Source organism: Geotrypetes seraphini, chromosome 9 (genome assembly GCF_902459505.1).
Source record: "Geotrypetes seraphini chromosome 9, aGeoSer1.1, whole genome shotgun sequence".
NCBI classification, from domain to species: domain Eukaryota; kingdom Metazoa; phylum Chordata; class Amphibia; order Gymnophiona; family Dermophiidae; genus Geotrypetes; species Geotrypetes seraphini.
In genome coordinates this window covers 94,514,354-94,538,495 of record NC_047092.1, presented here as the reverse complement: position 1 = coordinate 94,538,495, position 24,142 = coordinate 94,514,354, and the positions used below count along the sequence as shown (strand labels likewise).

Here is a 24,142-nt window from a genome sequence, read left to right as displayed (position 1 = left end):
ATGCAGACTCTGGTTCACTATTTGGAGGGACGTGAATTCACATTGGTTACGGACCATGCAGCCCTCAAATGGTTGAACACCATGAGAAATAACAACACGAGGCTCACCCGATGGTACCTTGCTCTACAAACATTTAGATTCAAGGTAGTACACAGGCCAGGTCATCTGAGCACTAATGTGGATAGGCTTTCCCGTTTGCAGGAGAACCCGGAGGAAGTTAGACCATGCCCGGGTGGTCATGGTTTAAAGGGGAGGGTATGTCACAAGCCCGAGTCCAATGCCGGCCTTGTGCCAGGAAAGAGTCATAAAAATCACTCCCTGAAACTAGTCCGGGCTGACCATGTTATCCCTGATAGACAAGAGCAAGAACAGGAAGCACAGGCTGTGTTTAAACCTAAGGCAGAACACAGCCTGATGAAAACTGGTAAGGGCCCTTTAAATCCTCCATTTTGTGTCAAGCTGGCTAAGCAGGGGAAAAGGAAAACACAGCTGAAGGAAGTTCAGCCCCGGAGTAGGGCTGGGCGTGGTACAGCAGCTTGGCAGCATTTAGAGGGCTGGCTGACCAAGAGGAAAGGAGACAGAGGAGAAGCTCTCATGTGGAAGGAGTCTCCTAGTCCCCCTGAGCCAAGGGACATTGAGATGTTGGACACTGAACTAGAGGATACAACCCTGGAAAATCCTGAAGGTGGAGCTATGGAGTACAGCACTTTACCTGAGGTGGGAATGGGTGAAGAAATGGAAACTGATTAATTTGGAATTGTTTTTTTTTGTGTGCTGAGTTTTGTTAAATGTTTCCTTTTCTGTTGAACCTGAGGATTTGCTTGAAATCTGCTAATGAATGAAAGATATGCTAGTCAAGGGTTTTGCTGTTGTGAGTTTTTTTCTCTTGCTTATCAAGAGCTGCTGTGGAACAAAACTTCAGCAAGCAGGTGTGAATATCCTGGAAGTTTGAGACAGGATTTACACTGTGTCATGGTGAATAGTTTGGGAGTTTATTTTTCTTTTGGATACCAAAGAACCCTTTGACAAATCTACCATATTTGTTGCTGCATTTGATGAGGCTGTACAGTGCAGTATACCACACAGAGTTTGCCAATTTCCAATAAGACTCTGGAGGAGTCAAGGACTATTAAGGGACTTTATTACACCTGGGACATTGCTAAGGAACTTTGAAACATGATCCAGACCAGGCTGGTTTCTTTCATATTATGTGGTATGTTTTGCCAAAGACCTTTTTTTTTGAATACATTTTTCTTTTGATGCATTTTACTTTGATTTGTGAATTGAACAATAAATTTGACTTTTGTTATTCATTACTTACTTGTGTGAGGCCATCCTGTTTTTTTCACATAAGATAAGTTTATGTACAACAGGGACTTCCTCCTTCTTGAGGAAGCACGCTGGGGAGAATATTGCGAGCGTGAGCCGGTTATTGCGAGCTTTGAGGACCGGCCACGCTACAAGGGGCATCAACACCTTCATTCTTCTACTGGTTACGGCTCTCTTTATACAGCGGATCATCTTTCTGGCAACAGCCACCGCCTTGTCGCACTGTTTTTTTGCCTTTAGATCTTCGGATACTATCACCGCAAGGTCCCTCTCCCCATCCGTGTATATCAGCCTCTCCCCTCCTAGCATATACGTCTCCTTCTGATTATTAATCCCCAAATGCATTACTCTGCATTTCTTTGCATTGAATTTTATTTGCCAGATTTTAGACCATTCCTCTCACTTTTGTAGATCCTTTTTCATGTTTTCTACTCCCTCCTCAGTGTCTACTTACAAGATCATGAAGGGCATAGAGAGAGTAGAGAGGGACAGATTCTTCAAACTTTCAAAGAACAAGAGGGCATTCGGAAAAGTTGAAAGGGGACAGATTCAGAACAAATGCTAGGAAGTTCTTCTTTACCCAATATGTGGTGGACACCTGGAATGCGCTTCCAGAGGAAGTAATAGGGCAGAGTACGGTACTGGGGTTTAAGAAAGGATTGGACAATTTCCTGCTGGAAAAGGGGATAGAAGGGTATAGATAGAGGATTACTGCACAGGTCCCTGGACCTGTTGGGCCACCGCATGAGCGGGCTGCTGGGCACGATGGACCTCAGGTCTGACCCAGCGGAGGCATTGCTTATGTTCTTATGTTCTACTCCGTTACAAATCTTGGTATCATCTGCAAAAAGGTAAACTTTTCCTTCTAACCCTTCAGCAATGTCACTCACAAACATATTGAATAATATCGGCCCCAGAACCGAACCCTGAAGGACTCCACTACTCACCTTTCTTTCCTCCGAGCGACTTCCATTAACCACCACCCTCTGGCATCTGTCCATCAACCAGTTTCTAATCCAGTTCTCCACTTTGGGTCCTAACTTCAGCCTTCAAGTTTGTTCAAGAGCCTCCTATGAGGAACCGTGTCAAAGGCTTTGCTGAAATCTAAGTAAATTACATCTAACATATGTCCTCGATCCAGTTCTCTGGTCACCCAATCAAAAAATTCAGTCAGGTTCGTTTGGCACAATTTACCTTTTGTAAAGCCATGTTGCCTCGGATTCTATAATCCAGTGGTCTCAAACTCGTGGCCCGCCAGGTACTATTTTGAGGCCCTCAGTATGTTTATCATAATCACAAAAGTAAAATAAAACAGTTTCTTGATCATATGTCTCTTTAGCTATAAATTACAATATTATTATTAAGACTTAGCCAAAAGGAAAGATTTATAAACTATAGAGTTTTACCTCATGCAAAATTGTCATTTCTTTAATAAGACATTAACTATTTTTTCTGAGTACCTACAATCCAAAATGTGGCCCTGCAAAGGGTTTGAGTTTGAGACCACTGCTGTAACCCATTAGATTATAGGAAGTTACTATCCTTTCTTTCAGCAACACTTCCATTATTTTTCCAACAACCGAAGTGAGGCTTACCGGCCTGTAGTTTCCCGCTTCATCTCTGTGACTACTTTTGTGAATAGGGACCACATCCGCTCTTCTCCAGTCCCCAGAGACCACTCCCGTCTCCAGAGATTTATTGAACAAGTCTTTAATAGGACCTGCCAGGACCTCTCTGAGCTCCATTAGTATCCTGGAATGGATCCCGTCCAGTCCCATTGCTTTGTCCACCTTTAGTTTTTCAAGATGTTCATAAATACTTTCCTCCGTGAACAGCGCAGAATCTACTCCATTTTCTAGTTTAACTTTGCCAGACAATCTTGGTCCTTTTCCAGGTTTTTCTTCCGTGAACACAGAGCTGAAGTATTTGTTTAACACGTTTGCTTTTTCTTCATCACTCTCCACATATCGGTCCCTAGTATCTTTTAGTTTAGCAATTCCATTTTTCATCTTCCTCCTTTCACTGATATATCTGAAAAAATTTTGTCTCTCTTTTTTACAATTTAGCCATTTGCTCTTCCGCCTGCACTTTCGCCAGGTGTATCTCCCTCTTGGCTTCTTTCAGTTTCACCCAGTAGTCCTTTCCGTACTCTTCTTCTTGGGTTTTTTTATATTTCAGGAACGCCAACTCTTTTGCCCTTTATTTTCTCCACCATTAGTTTAGAGAACCACGTCAGTTTCCTTTTTCTCTTGTTTTTATTTATTTTCTTCACATAAAGTTCCGTAGCCATTTTTATAGCTCCTTTCAGCTTAAACCTCTGTTTTTCCACTTCTCTTATGTCCTAGCTCTTTCTTCAGGTACTCTCCCATTTTATTAAAGTCTGTACGTTTGAAATCTAGGACTTTTAAGTATTGTGTGGCCGCTCTCCACTTTAGCCATTATATCAAACCAAACCGTTTGATCGCTACTTCCCTGGTGAACACCCACTCGTACAGTAGATATACTCTCTCCATTTGTGAGGACCAGATCCAATATCACTTTTTCCCTCGTGGGTTCCGTCACCATTTGTCTGAGCAGAGCCTCTTGAAAGGCATCCACAATCTCCCAACTTCTTTCCGATTCCGCAGACGGAACTTTCCAGTCCACATCTGGCAGGTTGAAATCTCCCAACAGCAGCAGCACCTCTTTCTTTTCAAACTTTTGGATATCCACAATCAGATCTTTATCAATTTGCTGCGATTGAGTCAGAGGTCTATAGACTACACCCACGTAGATAGAAGTTCCATCTTCTCTTTTCAGAGCGATCCATATCGCTTCTTCCTCTCCTCAGGTCCCTTGCATTTCAGTTGCTTGGATATCAATCCTTATATAGTGAGCTATTCCTCCACAAAGTTTGATCATAAAGGATGTCAGAAGAGGGGGTGGGTCCACGGCGGAGGACAGCACAAGCAGCACAAGATCGCTGACATCGTGATCTTGCTGCAGGCTGCTTTGGTACTCTAAATGGTGCGGGGAGGCCAGAGGGGAAGAACCGGATGTCAGGGTGGGGGGGCGAGCGGTCCTTCGGAGTGGGGCGGGCAGGCAGGCCTTCAGGGGGAGATGCAGGCCTTAAATGGGGGGTGCAGGCCTTCAGGGGGGTGCAGGCCTTCAAGGGGGGGACAGGCCTTCATGGGGGGAGACAGGCTTTCGGGGGGGGACAGGCCTTCAGGGGGAGATGCAGGCCTTAAAGGGGGGGGACAAGCCTTCATGGGGGGAGACAGGCTTTCGGGGGGGGACAGGCAGGCAGGCCTTTAATGGGGGGACAGGCCTACAAGGGGGTGGGACAGGCCTTCTGGGGGAGTGCAGGTCTTCAAGGGGGGGGGACAGGCCTTCAGGGGGATATGAAGGCCTTAAAGGAGGGGAAAAGCCTTCATGGAGGGGGACAGGCAGGCAGGCCTTCAAGGGGGGCAGGCAGGCCTTCAAGGGGGGCAGGCAGGCCTTTAAGGGGGGAACAGGCCTTTAAGGGGGGAACAGGCCTTCGGGGGGGTGTAGGCCTTCGGGGGGGGGTGTAGGCCTTCAGGGGGTGCAGGCCTTAAAGGGGGGGCAAGCCTTCATGGGGGGAGACAGGCTTTTGGGGGGGACAGGCAGGCAGGTTTTCAAGGGGGAACAGGCAGGCCTTTAAGGGGAGGGGACAGGCCTTCAAGGGGGGGACAGGCCTTCAAGGGAGTGCAGGCCTTCAAGGGGGGAGTGGACAGGCCTTCAGGGGTGAGATGCAGACCTTTAAGGGGGGGATAGGCCTTTGGGGGGGACCCTGGTGTAGAAGTACATGGAGGGAAGGGGGTGTTAAAAGAGACGTGCATATGCCAGACTTTGGGGAAGAAGAAATAATGGGTCTGAAAATAGAGGAGAGGGAGAGAGATGATGGACCATGGAATTTAGGGAGGGAAGGAACAGAAAGGGAGAGAAATTGGACACAAGGGATGGTGTGGAGGAGGGATAGAGATACTGGATAGGAGGGTAATTGGGAAAAGAAAGGGAGAGATGGTGGGCCTTGGGGTGGTGGAGAAGGAGGGAGAGATGCCGGATGAAAGGGTAGTTAAGAAAAGGTGGATCTGTGGAGGGAGATGAAAAAAAGGAAAGATACCAGACTTCCTGGGAAGGGAAGGGAAATGGAAAGGGAGGACAGAGTTGGCAGATGGATGGTTAGCATGCAGAAAGAAGGAGACCCTGGCAAGCAAGTTATCAGAAGAAAACCAGAGCCTTGGACCAACAAGATTTGAAATATAACCAGACAACAAAAGGTAGAAAAATTAATTTTATTTTCTGTTTTGTGATTACAATATGTCAGATTTGAAATGTGTATCCTGCCAGAGCTGGTGTTAGACCGCAAACGTGAGCTATGATTTAACAGAGAGAGGAAAAGTCCTTTTTGTTTCTTTATTTTATTTACACCACAGCGCCAGTGTGGTTAGGAGAAGCCAAAGGGGGTGAAAAAGCTATAAAACCCACCAGGATTTTTGAAAAAAATCACCCAACTGGGCAGGAAAATCGAATCTAAAAACCAATTAAATAGGCTGAATCAAAATTTTTCTTCCTGAATCGGGCAGTTTGCGCTACTGTCTCAGACTTTAGGACCTGGGATTGGGGAGAGATGGCATCCTCAGTACTTTATAATGCAAGTGAAATGAGGATTTGGTCAGACTTTTGAAGGGTCTGCAGAAGAAAAATATTGTATAGGCTGGGGACATGAGACAGCAGGAAATGGGAACTTTTCTTCCTTCTATTTTTGTGAATGGAAAGGCTGAGGATGTCAGAGAGTTCAGTTAAAATATGTGCTTGAGGTCACGTGACGCTATGAGTGGGTAAGGACACATTCCTGATCTGCTCCGGGACCCCGCTCCTCCTATTGCTAGTTTTGCTGGCTGTTTGGCGATTTGGTCGGCGCTGCCTATTCATAACTCGCCGGGGATCTCATGGACAGATATTTAACGCGATCCCAGGAGGCGGCACGTATGAAACCGGCCCGAAAAGACAGGGAGAGATCGAGCCCCGGCGCGGCCAAAATGGCGGCCGCATCCGGAACTGCTGTGTCGGAGTTCACAGCCGCGGCGCTGAACGACATCAAGGCGGCGGTGGTGCAGGTTTTGGGTCCACAAATGGGCACACTAACAACCCAAATGACCCGTTTAGAACAGTTGCTTACTGACACCGCCGACAGAACAACTGAGCTCGAACAGCGAGTATCCACAGCAGAAGACTCCATCAATTCCCACGAGCTGGACCTTGCGGCCCTCCAGGAAATGGTTCAACTGCAGGCGGCGAAACTCGACGACCTGGAGAACCGTTCACGCCGGGGGAATCTTCGATTCTTGGGCATCCCTGAAAATATACCGGATGCTCACCTGCTAGCTGAGTTGGAGGGCTGGCTGAAATTGGAGTTCCCTGACACAGCATCCTTGGGCCCTCTCTGCCTGGAACGTGCTCACCGCCTGGGTGCTCGTCCTGCCTGAGATTCCAGGCCTCGGGTTGTGTTGGCTAAGTTTCTAAACTAAAGGCACAAAATGGAAATCTTACGGCAATATCGTGCCAAAAGAGATGCCCTACAATTCCGAGGCGCTACCATCAGGATCAGCCAGGATTATTCAGCTGCCCTTACAGAACGTAGGAAAGCCTTCTATCCTCTCTGCTCTAAATTGGTGGATTATAAGCAGCGTTTCCAATTCATATATCCTGCTGTTCTGAAGATCCATCATGAGGGCTCTTGGCATCTGTTTACGGTGGCCTCTGAAGCTGCTGATTACATTAATAAAAATTTGCACTCTTCTTCGGAGCCTCCATGACACTTTTCTAAGTCCCAAGGTTTTCTACACATGTTCTTGAGACGGAATATTGTTTGACTAATAATTCAGTTGATTTCTTGCAATTTGTTTAACATGCTGGAAACTGTTGATTTCTAATTGTTGTTTGGAGGGGTGGGGTCCTGTGGGGTGTCATTTTGGACCTCTAGCATGCTCTTTCGGGGGTATGTTTTTGGGTCTCTTTGGGGATTGGGAGAGGGGGGGTTGTTGGGTGGGGAACAGTCCACTGACATGAGGTCTTAGTTACTTATTGTTTGTTTTTTGATATTATGTGTACGACTTGTGCCTGTTCTTTTTTGTGCTCGAGATATCACAAAACACTTGGGCGGGGCTGGGCACCCAGGTGTTGGACACTTGATTTGTCTTGTTTCTAGCTGCTTGTGTTTCGACCCTGGGTGATCATTCCCTCCGTCTCCTTTCATGGAATGTATCTGGCATTACTTCCCCGGTGAAACGCACTAAACTTTTGAGACAGATAAAACACCTGGCCTGCTTACAAGAAACTAAACTATCCCAGGAGGAACATCAAAAATTGAGGAGGGGTTGGGTGGGCTCCGTCTATTCCGCATCTTCATCCGGGAAACGAGCGGGAGTTTGTTTGTTAGTACGCAAAGGTTTACAATGTTCTATAACACCACTTTCTGAGGACCCTTTGGGTAGATATCAGCTAGTACATATCTCGTTGCAGGGTACGGATTTCCGGCTGCTGAATGTATATGGGCCCAATATATATTCCCAAGATTTTTTTGATTCTTTAGTATCGCTAGGTCTTCAGGATACATCATTACCTCTGGTTATAGCTGGTGATTTAAATCAGGTGATGAACGTTACCCTTGATCGTTCCACCTCTGAGGTGTCTTCTTCTTCCACTCTGACTAAAGGCATCCCCTTTTATTGTAAATCTTTGGGCCTGGTAGACCCCTGGCGCCTTCTTCACCCGATGGAGCGGGACTACACACACCAATCTCGTGCCCATGGGTCCTTTTCCCGTTTGGATTATATTTTGGTATCAGAACCCCTGTTCACGCGAGTTTCTGAGGCTGTTATAGGGCCGCTCGAGATATCTGATCATTGCCCTATATGGGTAGATATGGCTTGGACACTGTCTCCTTTAGGTATGCGTAGGTGGCGCTTCCCATCTTATCTTCAAGATGATCCCGCTTTTTGGGAGTATCTCCGAACTAGCTGGGAGGACTACCTGCTCACAGAGGAGTGTGTGGCGCAGTGGTTGAAGCTACAGCCTCAGCACCCTGGGGTTGTGGGTTCAAACCCCGCGCTGCTCCTTGTGACCCTGGGCAAGTCACTTAATCCTCCATAGCCCCAGGTACGTTAGATAGATTGTGAGCCCACCGGGACAGAGAGGGAAAATGCTTGAGTACCTGATTGTAGAACCGCTTAGATAACCTTGATAGGCGGTATATAAAATCCTAATAAAACTTAAAAAAAAAAACTTAATGCCCAACATCGCTCTAACCCGGGTCTCTTTTGAGAGACCGCTAAGGTTGTCCTTAGAGGTGCGATTATCGCCTATGTGGTGGAACGGAACAAACGCATTTTGGCTGGCATTATTAGATTGGAACGTCAATACTCTTCTCTGAAGGCGGCCTATCTTCGAACCCCTACTGCTGTCCTACAGGATGAACTTCATTCGGCACAGGTCTCTCTTAATGTGTTACTTCACGATCGCACTAAACATTCCCTTATTTATCGCAAATATAAACTTTATCGTTACGGGAATAAACCGGGTCGGATGTTGGCATCCCTAACTAAGAACTGGCATGAATCTAGATATATTCCAAAAATCCGACGGGGTCCTGTTGGTCATTATACTAAACCAATGGATATTGCTGAGGAGTTTTATCGGCATTTTTCTACCTTTTATTCGGGGCCTGGTCCGTATTGTGGCCCAGATGTTTTGGATTATCTGGAAGACGCGGGCCTACCTCGCTTTACGGATCAGCAGCGGGAAGCTTTAAATAGACCTATACAAGGCATAGAAATCCAAAAGGCGATCAAGAACATGCGCTCTTGTACAGCCCCTGGCCCAGATGGGTTTTCGACTGAATTTTATAAGCTTTTGTCGCCCCAGTTATGTGACCCGTTGCTAAGCTACTATGAGGAAGCCATGGAATCCGGGGTATTCCCCGCTTTTGCAAATACCGCCACTATCACATTACTTCCCAAACCAAATAAACCTAAAGATGAGGTTGAGTCCTACAGACCAATTTCTTTACTATTGTAGATATAAAAATTTTGTCCCGTTTGTTAGCCAATCGTTTAACACTCCTTTTACCACATATTATTTCCCCAGCGCAAGTTGGATTCGTTCAGGGTCGTCACTCTGTTCTTAATGTCCGTCGGGCACTGTTGGCAATGGCAAGGGCGCAAGCCTCAGACACCCTGGGCATTTTGGTCAGTCTCGACGCAGCCAAGGCCTTTGACCAGGTTCTTTGGCCTTATCTTTTTGTGGTCTTAGAACACGTGGGCATTGGAGGATGGTTCTTATCCGCTTTGCGGGCCCTGTACTCTTCCCCTACAGCGTCGATTTTAGTTAATGGGATCCTTACGCAGCCCTTTACGGTTGATAGGGGAACTCGTCAGGGTTGCCCGTTATCTCCCTTACTATTTTTGTTATACTTGGAACCTCTTATATGGACACTTCAAAGGGATGATATTTTGGTCGGACTACAGGAAGGCTCTTTTCAACTCAGGGTTTTGGCCTTTGCCGACGATCTCCTGTTGACACTAGCCCGCCCTCAACAATCTGTAACTCGGGCACTTGAGATCTTGGACGAGTTCCATCTTTTTTCTGGCCTTACTTTGAACAGGCAAAAGTCCCTAGTCCTTCCTTTGCAGGAGAAGGTCCGGAGCTCTTGGATTGGGCCCTTTCCTTTAGAATGGGCTTCTGCACCTTTATGTTACCTTGGAGTGTTGATCCCGCAGGACCTAACTCAGTTATATATACTTAACGTTTCACCGCTGCTTACGCGTACAGGACAGAGGCTTCGAGCATGGCGCTCCTATCCTTTAACTTTCTTGGGTAGAATAGCCTTATACAATATGATGATTATAGCCCAGTGGTTGTATCTTTTACAGACTTTACCTTTGCTCCTACAACGCCGTCACCTTCGGGTGTTACATAAAACACTCTCAAGCTACTTATGGGGCAGTAAACGTTCCCGAATTCCCCTTAGTACTCTTTCTCTACCCACAGCTCAGGGGGGCCTGGGGCTGTTACATTTGGGACGAATGAATGTTGCTTGTCAACTCCGTCACCTGAACGATTGGTTTTGTGGGACTTCTCACTTTTCAGCAGCCGGGGTGGAATGCCTTGCATATGCCTCATTTCACTTTAGTTACCTTATACATGTCCCCCGCCTACCTTTGCGTACTGACCGCTATGGGGATTTCTTTTTATTTCCGGTGCGTAAAATCTGGAAACAAATATGCACCCAATTGCACATTCGGTTTGATGTGACACCGTGTTTATCTATTCTTGGCAATGGGGATTTTTCTCCAGGTTTAGGTTGGGGCACCTCTTCTTCGTGGAGTCGGAATGGTGTGTTTTATCTGTCTCAAATTTTGAAACCCGATGGTACATTACAATCTTTCCAGTGGTTGACGGACTCCCATCTATTATCCACCAAAGATTGGTTAAGCTATGGTCAACTCTTGCATTATGTACAATCTCTTCCTCAACAGGCCCTAACGGAGGACGTGCAGGACAAATTAACTGAATCTTTTGGTCTAACAGCTCAGGTCCCCATCTCGCTTCGATTTCACCATCGTTTTCTTCAAGAACTGGCTGGGGAGCTGGATTATGCTGCCTTGGCTCGTTCCTGGACTCTGGATTTACAAGTTTCAGTGACAGCAACTATGTTAAAGCGGAGCTTTAAATTGGGTTCCACTGTTTTGGTTGCAGCGGTGGAGAGGGAACGTTATTACAAGTTCCTGGTGAGAGCCTACTTTGCCCCTGTGCGCGCCTATAGAGCATGACTTAGTTCCTCTGTGTGCTGTCCTAAATGTCATGCTCCTAGGGCTACCCTTGGGCACATGTTTTGGCTATGCCCTGGAATTCGGGCCTATTGGCGGCGCATTGGTCTTCTGATTCAGTCCCTTTGGAATTGCTCATGGACTCCCACAGTTACCTTTCTTTTTACTTTGAAGTTTTCTTTGGTCCCGGTTAAACTGGGCATGTCTGCCTTTGTACAACGAACCATCTTTATAGGTATAAAAACTATTTTACAATGTTGGTTATCTCCGCAAACACCCACTGTCTCTCACTGGCGGATTCAGATGATTCATTTGGTGGGTTATGAGCGTCAGGCCATTCTTGATCTTCATTCTAAGCGGGGTACTTTGTTTCTTCGTTGTTGGAGGCCCTTTTGTTCTACTATGTCACCCGCAGTGCGGGCACGTTTACTGGATTAATTATTGACTTGTTTGTTACTGTAGTGACTGTTTCTCCCCTTGGGGGAGGTGGGGGGAGGAGGAGGGGGAGGGGGGGTTGTTTGGGGGGGGTTTGTGCATTGTATATTGTTTAGCCTATGTTTTGTATGCAGGTGTATTTTGAAAATTCTAATAAAACAGATTTAAACATAAAATATGTGCTTTATAAAAAAATATAATAATGTGTTTTATAAAGTTTATAAGCATTGCTGGCCTACCCGGTGAGGTGTTCCTAGTGGTGGTGGTGGCAGTGTGTCAAAGTGTTGAGAGGAAGAGGTGGTCTGGGAAATTCTCCTGAGCAAACTCCGGGCCCATTTCCACCCCCCAGTTAGTCCACTCCACTCAACTGGTTCACTCCACTCAACTGGTCTTTGGGTATTGTGCCTAGGTAATTGTCTTGGGATCTCTTCCAGTGGTTTGTCAGTATCTCCTTGTGGTCCAAGGAAGGAAACTTTGTTAACCTTAGCATTGACCTTTTGTAACAGTGCTGCTTGTGTGGCATTAGGCTATGTAGTGATCGAAAGAAAAAACCAGACCTTTGCACATAGGTGGGTGTATGAGGAGATTCACATTTCCTCATACAGCTAAGTCCGTGTGAAGTTCCCTTGTGCTGTATTTGACATCTAGCAAGGTCTCTGTTTGGAAGGAAAGATCTAAGCTTAAAAATGAAGTGGCCAGAAGTTATGGTAAAAGCAGATAGCTTAGCTGGTTTTAAGAAAGATTTGGACAAATTCCTGGAGGAAAAGTCCATAGTCTGTTATTAAGACAAGGGGGAAGTGTCTGCTTGCCCTGGATCGGTAGCATGGAATGTTGCTACTCTTTGGGTTTTGACCAGGTACTAGTGACCTGGATTGGCTACCATGAGAATGGGCTACTGGGCATGATGGACCATTGGTCTGACCCAGTTAGGCTATTCTTATGTTATGTTCTCATCTGTAGGGGCCTTTGTCTTCACTTCTTATTTTAATGTATTTTTTTTTTCCGGGATCTTTTCAGTGTTTTTTTATAATGGGAACAAAAATGGAAGAGAATTAATGTGTGTGGAATGGGGGGGTAACTAATTTCTTCAGCTAAATAATTAAATCCACCTCAACCAAACTCACACACTATTCACACACCCTCCAACCAAAAACGTCAAAAGAAAGAAACAGTTCGACAACCTCCTAGCCATTCGAGCTGCGACACTCGACCCCCAACTCTACAACCTATTGACCTTGACCACAGACTACAAAACCTTCAAAAAAGAAATATAAACCCTTCTATTCAAAAAACACATAAAACCGAACTAACACAATCAGAACTGTCCCAAGCATCACCTGCAACTACTCCATATGTACTTCTCATGTCCTGACAATTCAGACATAATTTATGTTATGTTATGTTTGCAATAATGGTTACATATATTGAAGTTCAATAAAAGAAAATTTTCACTCCCTGTTTCTATTCTGATCATTTATACCGTTTCATGGTTATTACAAAAAATATTTTTTACATGGGGGGGTGTCAAAAAATGTTGGGCCCCGGGTGCCACATACCCGAGGTACGCCACTGAATAAAGGTAACCATAATCATCTGTGCTTTCTTTTTACTACTACTCCAGCATAATTTTGTAATTCATTCCTTTGTATCAGGATGTCTGGATATCAACTCTTCTGTGAAGGGAGCACGCTTTGTTCGCTTCTGTGATGCCTTCAACATCCCAATTATTACTTTTGTGGATGTGCCAGGATTTTTGCCAGGTAAGAGTAAACTTTTCTTGCCAAGCATATAACAAAAAAACTTGTAACTATGTAGCTTTGTCCAGATGGATATATGACAGCCTATTTTGTTCCCACATTATTTTAAATTCAGCCTTCTATCAAACTATACTTAACTGCTGTTCCTATGCAACAAATCATTAGTCATCTCTATGTCATGTCTTCAAACCTTTAACTTGTCTCTCTCTGATTCCATGTCTGTCAAGCAGTCATAACCCAGAGAGCAAAACAGCTCTCCTTTACAATATGATAGAACTTGTAAATCACCTATTTGTAATCTTTTTTTAAGGCCTGAGAGGAAAATGTTGAAAAATATAAGAAGGTGATTTGCAGTAGTGCTTGTTTTGGCTTTATTATAAATCAGCATCAGTCCTTTTTTTTTCTGGGTGTATCATGTTTTTTTTCCTGTAGGTTGATATTAAAAGAACAACAAACAAACCTGAATGCAAGGGAGAAAAAGCAAGAACTGCAAGGAGTAAATCTCCCCAACCACCCCAAAAAATATATATAGGGTGAGGGGGAGAGACTGCCCAAACAACACACTACCACAATAAAGAATATTTATGATAGAAGGGAGCCCTCAGTTACACAGCTTGCAATGGGGACACACCCCTAAAGCACCAGCTGTCACAAGCATACACCCAAAAGGGTGTTATCTGTGAAACATCCCTGGGCTACCTTCGTGTGAATTTTTTGTGATAAACCAATACACAAAACCGTGTGTTAAAGGTGAAAAAATAAATAATACACACACAAAAAGTTGTTAAGGATGTCTCTGCCCCTCATCCGGGGGGAAAAAAAGCAGCGTCCACAATTAGCAAGGCAAGCAGAATAGTATAAACATCTACTGAGGTACTTAGCTTCTCCGTAGAAAGTTAGCCAGCAAGAAACAAAGTTCGTCCAATGGGACTCCGTTTCGAGGGTGAAAACCCCCTTCTTCAGGAACTGGCTATGCTGTTTTTTAAAAGGCTCTCAAACACCAGCCACAGATAGTAAAGCAGAGTTGAAAATGGCGCTGAACTGGAGGGAATGCCTCCAGTGATTTAACTGCAGTGACACCTGACATCACTCGTAAAGCGGTCACGTGGTGATCAATCCAGGAGATTCAAAAACCTCTCTAAGAAATCTCCAAATATATGTATAAATAAGAATAAAAGTAAATGAATACTCCAAACAATAGATCTGAAACGTAAAATAAAGTCCAAAATAGAAAAAACTTCTTCAATATGTTATAGAAAATTGTAGTCCTGATGATCACGAATGGTTAGGTGGCGCAGTGCCATTCAATATACTCGTTGTGTCCCAACGGGTGAAGGAACTGGAGCTCAAATATCCAATATTGTTCTCTCTGCTGTAAAAAGGATAGCTTATCGCCCTCGTACTCCTCAGGAACCTGCTCGATAACACTCCAGCGTAGGTCACAGAAAGAATGTCGAAATTGGACACAGTGGGGAACCATAGGTGAACTCATGGATTGAGTGTTAATCCTGCTTCTGTGTTTTATGAGGCGTGTTCTAATGGCTCTTTGTGTGCACCCCACATATAACAACTGGCATGGACAAGTTATGGTATAAATGACCCATGTTGAATTTCAGTGAGTGTTGGAGTTAAAAGCATACACTTTATGAGTACGGGGATGACTCCACACTTCACACTCAATGGTAGTCTTGCAAATGTCACATGTGTCACTGAATCTGTGATGTTTTCCATCACGGGTCCAAGTCCTGGGGTCTGAAGTAAATTTTGAATGCACTACATAATCTGCCACGTTTTTGGTATACACGGTAAGTCCTAAAAAGAAGGATGTAATTGGAGGACATGTCAATGCCGTCTGATACTGTGAGCAATTGTAGCAGCCTGGTCTGAAAAAGTTAGCAAGCAGATGATTTTGGTGTCCTCTGAGGAAATTGTGTTAGATAACAATAAGTCTCTGTTTGCATATAAAGCTCTGGTATACGCACGTTGGAGAACCTGGTGAGGATAACTCCGTTCTTTAAACCGGTTATATAATATCCATGCTTGAGTTCGGAATTCACTAACGTTAGAACATAGTCTATGGATCCGAAGAAACTGACTAATGGGTAAAGATTATTTCAGTCCAATGGGATGGCAACTGGTGTAACTCAAATAGTTATTAACCTCAACCGGTTTCCTGAACACTGTTGTGGTAAGTGTAGGACTCGATTTCTGAACTAGGACATCCAAGAAGGACACTTGGTGTGAGCTAGATGTCATGGTAAATCTCAAGTTTGAATCCTGGGAATTAAGCCATTCCAAAAAGAAAGTTAAAAATTCATGAGGTCTGGAGGGTCACGTGATGGCTGGTACCTGACCGGACGTCTGAGCACAGAGCTCCACACTTCCTCCCCCATTAAACTCCCTTTTTTTGGGCCGCCGCCGGCAAATTCTTACTCACCACAGTCCTTGTGTCGGACAGTGTGCTGGTGTAGAGTTGGAGATCGTGCGACGCTTTTATAATTCTGTCGGTGCGCGGGATGCCAACCCGAGCACTTAAGGTGCCAAAGAGCAGCGTGGCCCAGGCAAACAAAATGGCGGGGACCCAAACAGAGGCAGCAGTAGATCGCTCCCCGGACGAGGTGCTGCAAGTGTCCATGCGGCATTTGTCTCAGCTGCTGGATGACAAGCTGGCCAAACTGGATGACAAGCTGTCCATGGATGAGCTTAAAGATGCGTTGGCTGGCCATGCGGCTCAAATTCAGCATGTGGAAGAAAGTGTGTCGGCGCAGGAAGATCGGGCGACAGTTGCGGATGGCCGGCTCGACACCTTGGAGACTCGTGTGTGTCAGCTGCTGGAAAGAGTCGAGGATCAGGAGAATAGGGCCCGCAGGAAGAATCTTCGCCTTATTGGGCTCCCAGAATCTGTGAAGGACTCTGAGCTTCTCCGCATGGTGAAGAGCTGGCTGCCGAGAGAGCAGGTTGTGTGGTGGTGGAACGGGTCTATCGTGTTAGGCAGCGCCGAGATGGTGATGGGATTGGCCGCCCGAGACCTGTACTGGCTAGATTCCACAACTATGCAGTCAAAGCGTGTCTTTTGGACTTGTTTAAAAAATCTAGAAATTTGTCTTACGAAGGGGCCAAGATCATGCTGTTCCAAGATTTTTCTACCAAAGTTGCAGAGCAGCGTAAGGCCCTTACACCATACTGTTCGCAGTTGGTTACGCGGGGGATCCGATTTGCTTTTTTCTACCCTACCAAGGTGAGGCTTACTCATGAAAATCGATCCCTTATACTGAGCACGGCGGACGATCTGAAGAGATTCCTTGAGCAGCTGCCGGCACAGTAGGGATGCTGGTGGGCTCTTACTTTGGTCTATTTGATTTCTACCATCAGGAATTTTGGCCCTGAGGAAGTTTGGTGCTGTTTCTCCTCTGCTTGGGGCTGGCGGGGGCCTGTGGCCTGCCTCCTTGACTTTGTTCTGCCTTGCAGTGGAGTGCCCCGAGTCCTAACATTCTTTCCACTTTCTTGGATGCCATGCCGCCTTGAGTACTTGTCTGTGTGAGCGGCCAACGACGGGGGCTCCCTTGGCCTATGGTTACCTGGTCTAGGACTTCACTGCGAGCAGATCCTTGTGATTTGTGGACCTGATGTTCTTGATGTTATTGCCGTTTATCTTTGCACTTGTTTTGTGTGTTCACTTCTTTTCTTTGTTATTTTGGACACTGGTTCTCGACAGGGGCTCTTCTAGTTCCTATCTGTGGGGATTTGGTGGTGGGAGGGGTAGCGCGAGTATTCGTGTGTGGGGAAGATATGTGGCTGGAGGTTGCGTTGGGGTTTTGGCTGTGTGTGTGGGTTTTGACTGAATGGAAAGTGTTTGGGGTGAGTGGGGTAACTGGGGGAAGCGATGTGGGAGGGTGGTTATGGGGACGGGGTGGGGAGCGAGGGTGGGGTGCTCCCGGGGACTTTGATTGGTACTGTTCTTCCCTACAAGTGGGTGGTGAGTCAGTTTGGCTGGGAGACTAAAGTTGCTGCCCTGTCAGGACTGTTGCATTCTTGGTGTTTTTTTCACATCCGCTATTCTTATGAGTTCTGTTAAGATTGCCAGCTTTAACATTGATGGCCGGGAGTCACGTGATGCTGTGAGCCGGCGTGCATCTAGCTCAGCCAGCTCCGGAGCTCGTCCCTTCCTTACACTGATAATCGGGACGAACGGCGTTCTTTTTCTTTTGTTTTTTCGACGACTTTGGTGGGGAACTTTATGGACAGATATCTCGCTAAAAATCAGCCTGCCATGTCGACCAAATCCGCAAAGAAAGACAAGGAAAAGGGTAAGCCCGCTGAAGATAAAATGGTGGACCCTGCATGTGGTGTGCTCAGACAATTCACGCCGGAGACGCTGGTGGAATTGAAACATATAATTACACAGGCCTTATCCCCTAGCGAACTGCCTATGCCGGCTACCCTGGGCCCAGCACGCTTTGAACGCGTTCACCGAGTGGGACCCCGTGCAGGTAATGACCAGAGGCCCAGGGTAGTGATTGGGAAACTTCACAACTACAGGCACAAAGTGGAGATACTCAGGGAATTTCGTCTTAAAAGGGAGAAACTGAACTATGATTCCACTCCAATTCGGATTGGACAGGACTACTCTGCTGCCCTGACTGATAAGAGGAAAGTTTTCTACCCCCTTTGTAGGAAGCTGGCTGATCTCAAATGTCGCTTCTTATTCCTTTACCCAGCTATTTTGAAAATTCACTTGGATGGCAAATGGCACGTGTTTGACTCGGACGTGCTGGCTGGGGAATTTATTAACAGATTGGGGGCCCCTGGGTCACCTACACCTTGAACTTTGCTGAACAGGGCTTTCTTGTAACTGCTTGTTTTAATTTTGTTGTATTCCTGATTATGCTGTTTTCCCATACTGTTTTTCTCTATGTATAAGGAAGGGACGAGTTCCCATGGCACCAGAGACGTGCTCCGCCTTCCGGTATCCTAGCGGTTACTGGATGGTTCTTTGCTTTTGGGGGGAAGTTTGGGAACTGGGGTTCAGAGGGTGGGGGGGGGTTGTATGGAGGGCGGGAGGGGGTTTGTGTGTTGGGAAGTGTGTATCTTTTGATCTATCCTCTAGAATGACTGGGCATTGTATGCTTGATTCTTTACATGGGTTTCTTGAGCTTCTTAATTCTGGTGGCCCCTTAGGCGAAGGCTGGGCGCCTGGGGCATTCCAGGAATTACTGTTGTGGCAGGTTTGCTTTTGTGGCCCCAGTGAGTGGTAGGACATTCAGACTACTGTCTTGGAACGTTGGGGGCATAACGTCTCCTGTGAAGCGCTCCAAGATCCTGAGTAGATTGAAACACCATAAGGTGGATCTTGCTTGTCTACAGGAGACCCGACTAAATACGATGGAACATGCTAAATTGCAAAGGGGATGGGTGGGTCAGATTTTTTCTGCTTCCTCCCCTAACAAACATGTGGGTGTAGCCCTATTGGTGCGTAAAGGGTTTCAGGGAAGGATGGAGCAATTGTATGCGGATGCTTTGGGTAGGTCTCTACTCTGTCGGGTGACAATGTCGGACCGGGTATTCAATATTCTTATAGTCTATGGCCCTAATCAATATGATCATAAATTTTTCACAGGCCTGGTTCAATTAGGCCAACGCGACCCTACCCGTCCACTACTGATCCTGGGTGATTTTAATCAGGTCTTGGACCCATTGCAGGACCGTACTGGGCCGGGGACGGGTCCCTGCTCGGTTCCTAGTAAAGGTCTCCCCTATTTGTGTGATGCCTTGGACCTTGTGGACCCTTGGCGTTTGTTACATCCCCGGGAGAAAGATTTCACGCACCAATCTCGGGTTCACCACACTTTTTCCAGAATAGATTACATTTTAGTCTCTACCTCTCTCTTTTCACAGATTGAGGCTTCTGAAATTGGTCCTCTCTCTGTATCGGATCACTGTCCGATATGGATTGATGTACTTATTGAGAATTCCCAATTTTCAGGGGGGTGGCGCTTCCCTTCTTATCTAATGGATAATCCGGACTTTGTAAAATACCTTACTGAAAAGTGGGAAGATTATCTTCGGTTTAATGCTCAACATAGGGAGACACCTCTCTTGTTTTGGGAGGCAGCTAAGTCTGATCTCCGGGGAGATATTATATCTTATGAAGTGGCCTATAAGAAGCGCATGGCGCAGGGCATTATCCGCCTAGAGCGGCAATGCTTGACACTTAAAAAACAACATTTGGCACATCCGACGCCATGCTCTAATGAGCTGTTGACCTCTGCCCAGGTTGCCCTAAATGCTCTGCTCCATGAGCGAGCTAAAAAATATCTTTATCATGCCCAACAAATTTTACAAATACGAGAACAAACCAGGCAGATTACTTGCTTCTCTCACTAAACCCAAGCGGCCTAATCGCTATATTCCCTGCTTGCTTTTGCCCGATGGCACGAAGGTGACTGGAACAGGGGATATAGCTGATTGCTTCTTTCGCCATTATAAACAATTTTACTCTTCGGTAGAGGGGGACCTGGGTCCTGAGGCTAGTGATTTCCTAGAGGATGCAGGGATGCCCAGATTGTCCTCCCATGCGTTTTTCCTTAAATAGACCGATCCAGGGGAAGGAAATGCAGTTAGCTGTGAAACAACTTAGGAACTGCACGGCCCCGGGTCCAGACGGGTTCTCCCCAGAATTCTACAAGCTTTTAATCTCGCAGCTCTGTGGACCTTTGGAGGCTTACTATCATGCGGCAGGATTGGGTGGAGCATTTCCGGAGGGAGCTAATCATGCCCACATAACATTAATTCCTAAACCTGGGAAACGGAAAACGGACATTGAATCATATCGGCCCATATCCCTCATCAATGTAGACATTAAAATTTTGGACAAGGTATTAGCCAATCGGTTAGCAGCCTTGCTTCCCCACTTAATTATACCAGAACAGGTAGGCTTTGTTAAGCAGCGCCACTCGGTTCTCAATGTCCGAAGAATGTTGACGGCCATGTATAGAGCTCAAGTAACACACACGGCCGGCATTTTGGTTAGCCTAGATGCGGCTAAGGCCTTTGATCAGGTAAACTGGCAATACCTTTTTGCTGTGCTCTCTTACATGGGTGTCAACGGTTGGTTTTCTGATATGATTCGTTTGTTATACACGTCGCCCACTGCCAGTATCTTAGTGAATGGTACGAGGACTCCATCCTTCCAGATAGCGCGGGGTACGAGACAAGGTAGCCCTCTTTCTCCCTTGTTGTTTTTGCTCTATCTGGATCCATTTTTGCGTACTTTGCAGAGGGACGATGGATTAAGGGGCCTTCCGGAGGGGGACTCTCAATTGCGTGTTTTGGCGTTCGCTGATATGTTATTAGCCTTGTCTGACCCACAAGTCTCCCTGACGAGAGCATTAGCAATTTTAGACGAATTTAGTTTATATTCCAGATTGGTTCTCAACTTTCAAAAATCATTGGTACTTCCCCTGTCCCGAGAAATACCCGCTAGGTGGAGGGGGACTTTTCCCTTACGTTGGGCTACTACTCATTTGACCTACCTGGGAATCAACATACCCATGGATCTCACTAGTTTATATTCCTTGAATGTCCTGCCACTCCTGACTCTCACCCAACAGAAACTATCTATTTGGAGGGACTTTCCTTTATCATTGATGGGTAAAATAGCTTTATATAATATGGTGTTATTGCCCCAATGGCTTTATGTTTTTCAAATGCTTCCTATTTTGTTGTCCACTAAGCACGATAAAGAGGTGGGGAAATACCTGACTTCTTATCTGTGGAATGGTAAAAGGGCTAGGATTTCTTTGTCTATCTTGATGCTTCCAAAGGCGCAGGGAAGGCTGGGACTTCACAGTCTTCGTCTGTTTTCTCAGGCTTGCCAAATGAGACATTTAAATGACTGGTTCCGGGGCACTCGTCATTTTTCGGCAACTGCCTCGGAACTCGCTCTTTGCACCCCATACCATTTTAGTTATTTGTTGCACACTCTACATCTTCCTAGGGGGGCCACCACCAGTTGGTGACTTGCTTTTTAAACCATTACGTCAAGTGTGGAGGCGCCTATGTAAAGCGCTACATATTAACCCTACTGCCACAGCTTACTTGCCTTTTCTGGACAACAAAGACTTTCCACCTGGGACATCCACGTTTCCTCTTTCAGTGTGGAGAACTTCTAATTTGCAATATATTTTTCAGGTGGTTACAGCACAGGGCACCGTACCATCTTTACCAGTTATGCAGACTGAGTATCATTGGACACCACTGGACTGGTTGGCATATGCTCAGATGGCATCATATGTTCGATCTCTCCCTTCAGCGGGGCTCACCAATCAAAGTCAGGAGACCATCTCAGAAGCGCTCTGTTTATCTGCACAGACCCAAATTCCTTTGAAATTCCACTTACGTTTTCTTCGTGAGAGTCTGGGGTCCATTTCTTATGACTCTTACGTGACCTGCTGGTCTGGGGACTTGTCCTGTGAGGTGACTGGCTTACACATTCAGCAGGGTCTCAAAAACATTTATAACCTCACCTCTCATGTGACCTTCCTTGAACTGAACTATAAATTCTACTTGCGCCTTTACAGGTCACCAACATACCTATATCGTGTTAAACTTAGCCCCACAGACAATTGTCTCAAATGTGCGCAACCCAGGGCGACCCTGGGTCATCAATTTTGGGCTTGTCCTTTGATCCAGGGCTTTTGGACTCAATTGCAACAGCACATAGCCTCAATGTGGCACCACGGCTATGTTAACCGCCCTGAACTGCTTTTCACTATGGATTCTCTCCCCCGGGTGTCCCCGAAGGGCTTCCGGGGTTTTTTTGGCTCGGACCTTCCTTTTGGGAAAGAAAACTATATTACATTGCTGGATTGTATGGGATCCACCAACTGTGTCACTTTGGCGCACTCTCATGCTTCGTCAAGCGTCTATGGAGTGTATGTCCTTGACCTCACTGGATACTCCTAAGGGCCGTTTATATTGTTCTGTTTGGGAACCCTTTTGGCTTACGTTGACTCATAAAGCTCTTAGTAACCTGTTAAACCCGTAATGCTATTTGTATATTGAAAGATGGATCATTTGTTCTTGTGGGATATTAGGGTGGTGGGGACTGGTAGGGGGATGGGGGGATGATACCTGCTTGTAGTTCTTGCATATTGTGTTTGTAATAGTATTTTCTTGCTTTTTTGCAAAATCAATAAACATACTTAAACATAACATTGATGGCCTGCATTCTCTGGTGAAACGCAGTAAGATGTTTCAGTATTGTAAGAAATTAAGAGTGGATGTCTTACTGCTCCAGGAGACTCATCTTAGTGCCTCTGAGCACGCTAAGCTGAAGAAGGACTGGGTTGGGGAAGTGGTATATGCTTCATACAATAGCAGGCAAAGGGGCGTTGCTATCCTTTTCCACAAGAAGCATCCCTGTACTTTACATAGAGTGATACATGACCCCAGTGGTGTACCAAGGGGGGGGCGGTGTGCCCCGTGTGCCAGCCCTGAGGGGGTGCTCCCGGCCTTGCCGTTCAGTCCCTCCCCCTACCCCCGAAGGACCGCTCGCCCCACTGACCTTCCTGTACCACCTGTGAAGCAGCCCGCAGCAGGATCGTGACGTCAGCGATCCCTGAGCTGCTTGGGCGCTGCTTCCTGCGCCACGGTCCGGCCCCTCCTCTGACGTCAGAGGAGGGGCGGGACCGCGGCGCAGGAAGCAGCGCAGGGATCGCTGACGTCGCGATCCTGCTACGGCTGCTTCACAGGTGGTGCGGGGAGGCCAGGGGGGCGATCGGTCCTTCGGGGTGGGTCGGGGCATCAGGCCTTCAGGGTGGGGTGGGCGGGCAGACAGGCAGGCTTTCAAGGGGGAGGGGGGTGACAGGCAGGCAGGCAGGCCTTCGGGGGGGGGGTGCAGACCTTCAAGGGGTGCAGGCCTTCAAGGGGGAGGCAGGCAGGCCTTCAAGGGGGGAACAGGCCTACAAGGGGGTGGGACAGGCCTACAAGGGGGTGGGACAGGCCTTCAAGGGGGGGGAAAGGCAGGCAGGCCTTCAAGGGGGGGACAGGCCTTCGGGGGTGGTGCAAACCTTCAAGGGGGGTGCAGGCCTTCGGGGGGGGTGTGCAGACCTTCAAGGGGTGCAGGCCTTCAAGGGGGAGGGACAGGCCTTCAAGGGGCGGGCAGGCAGGCCTTCAAGGGGGGCAGGCAGGCCTTCAAGGGGGGCAGGCAGGCCTTCAAGGGGGTGGGACAGGCCTACAAGGGGGTGGGACAGGCCTTCAGGGGGTGTGCAGGCCTTCGGGGGGGTGCAGGCCTTTGGGGGGGTGCAGGCCTTCAAGGGGGGGGACAGGCCTTCAAGGGGGGGAAAGGCAGGCAGGCCTTCAAGGGGGGGGGACAGGCCTTCGGGGGGGTGCAGACCTTCAAGGGGGTGCAGGCCTTTGGGGGGGTGCAGGCCTTCGGGGGGGTGCAGGCCTTCAGGGGGGTGCAGGCCTTCAAGGGGGTGCAGGCCTTCAAGGGGGGGCAGGCCTTCAAGGGGGGACAGGCAGACCTTTAAGGGGGGACAGGCTTTTGGGGGGAACCCTGGTTTAGAAGTACACGGAGGGAAGGGGGTGTTCAAAGAGACGTGCATATGCCAAACTTTGGGGGGGAAGAAATAATGGGTATGAAAATAGAGGAGAGGGATAGAGATGATGGACCATGGGATTTAGGGAGGGAAGGAACAGAAAGGGAGAGAAATTGGACATAAGGGATGGTGTGGAGGAGGGATAGAGATACTGGATAGGAGGGTAATTAGGAAAAGAAAGGGAGAGATG

The 24,142-nt window shown here is 47.0% G+C and overlaps 1 protein-coding gene across 1 annotated transcript in view; it reads left to right on the top strand.

Moving 5' to 3' along the window:
- PCCB (propionyl-CoA carboxylase subunit beta) overlaps window positions 1-24,142 on the top strand; it is an 892,977-nt gene that overhangs the window by 711,839 nt on the left and 156,996 nt on the right. Inside the window, exon 11 of the mRNA XM_033959104.1 lies at window positions 13,247-13,354. Within this exon, the coding sequence (XP_033814995.1) occupies window positions 13,247-13,354 (108 nt within the window). The remainder of the gene's footprint in view (window positions 1-13,246; window positions 13,355-24,142) is intronic.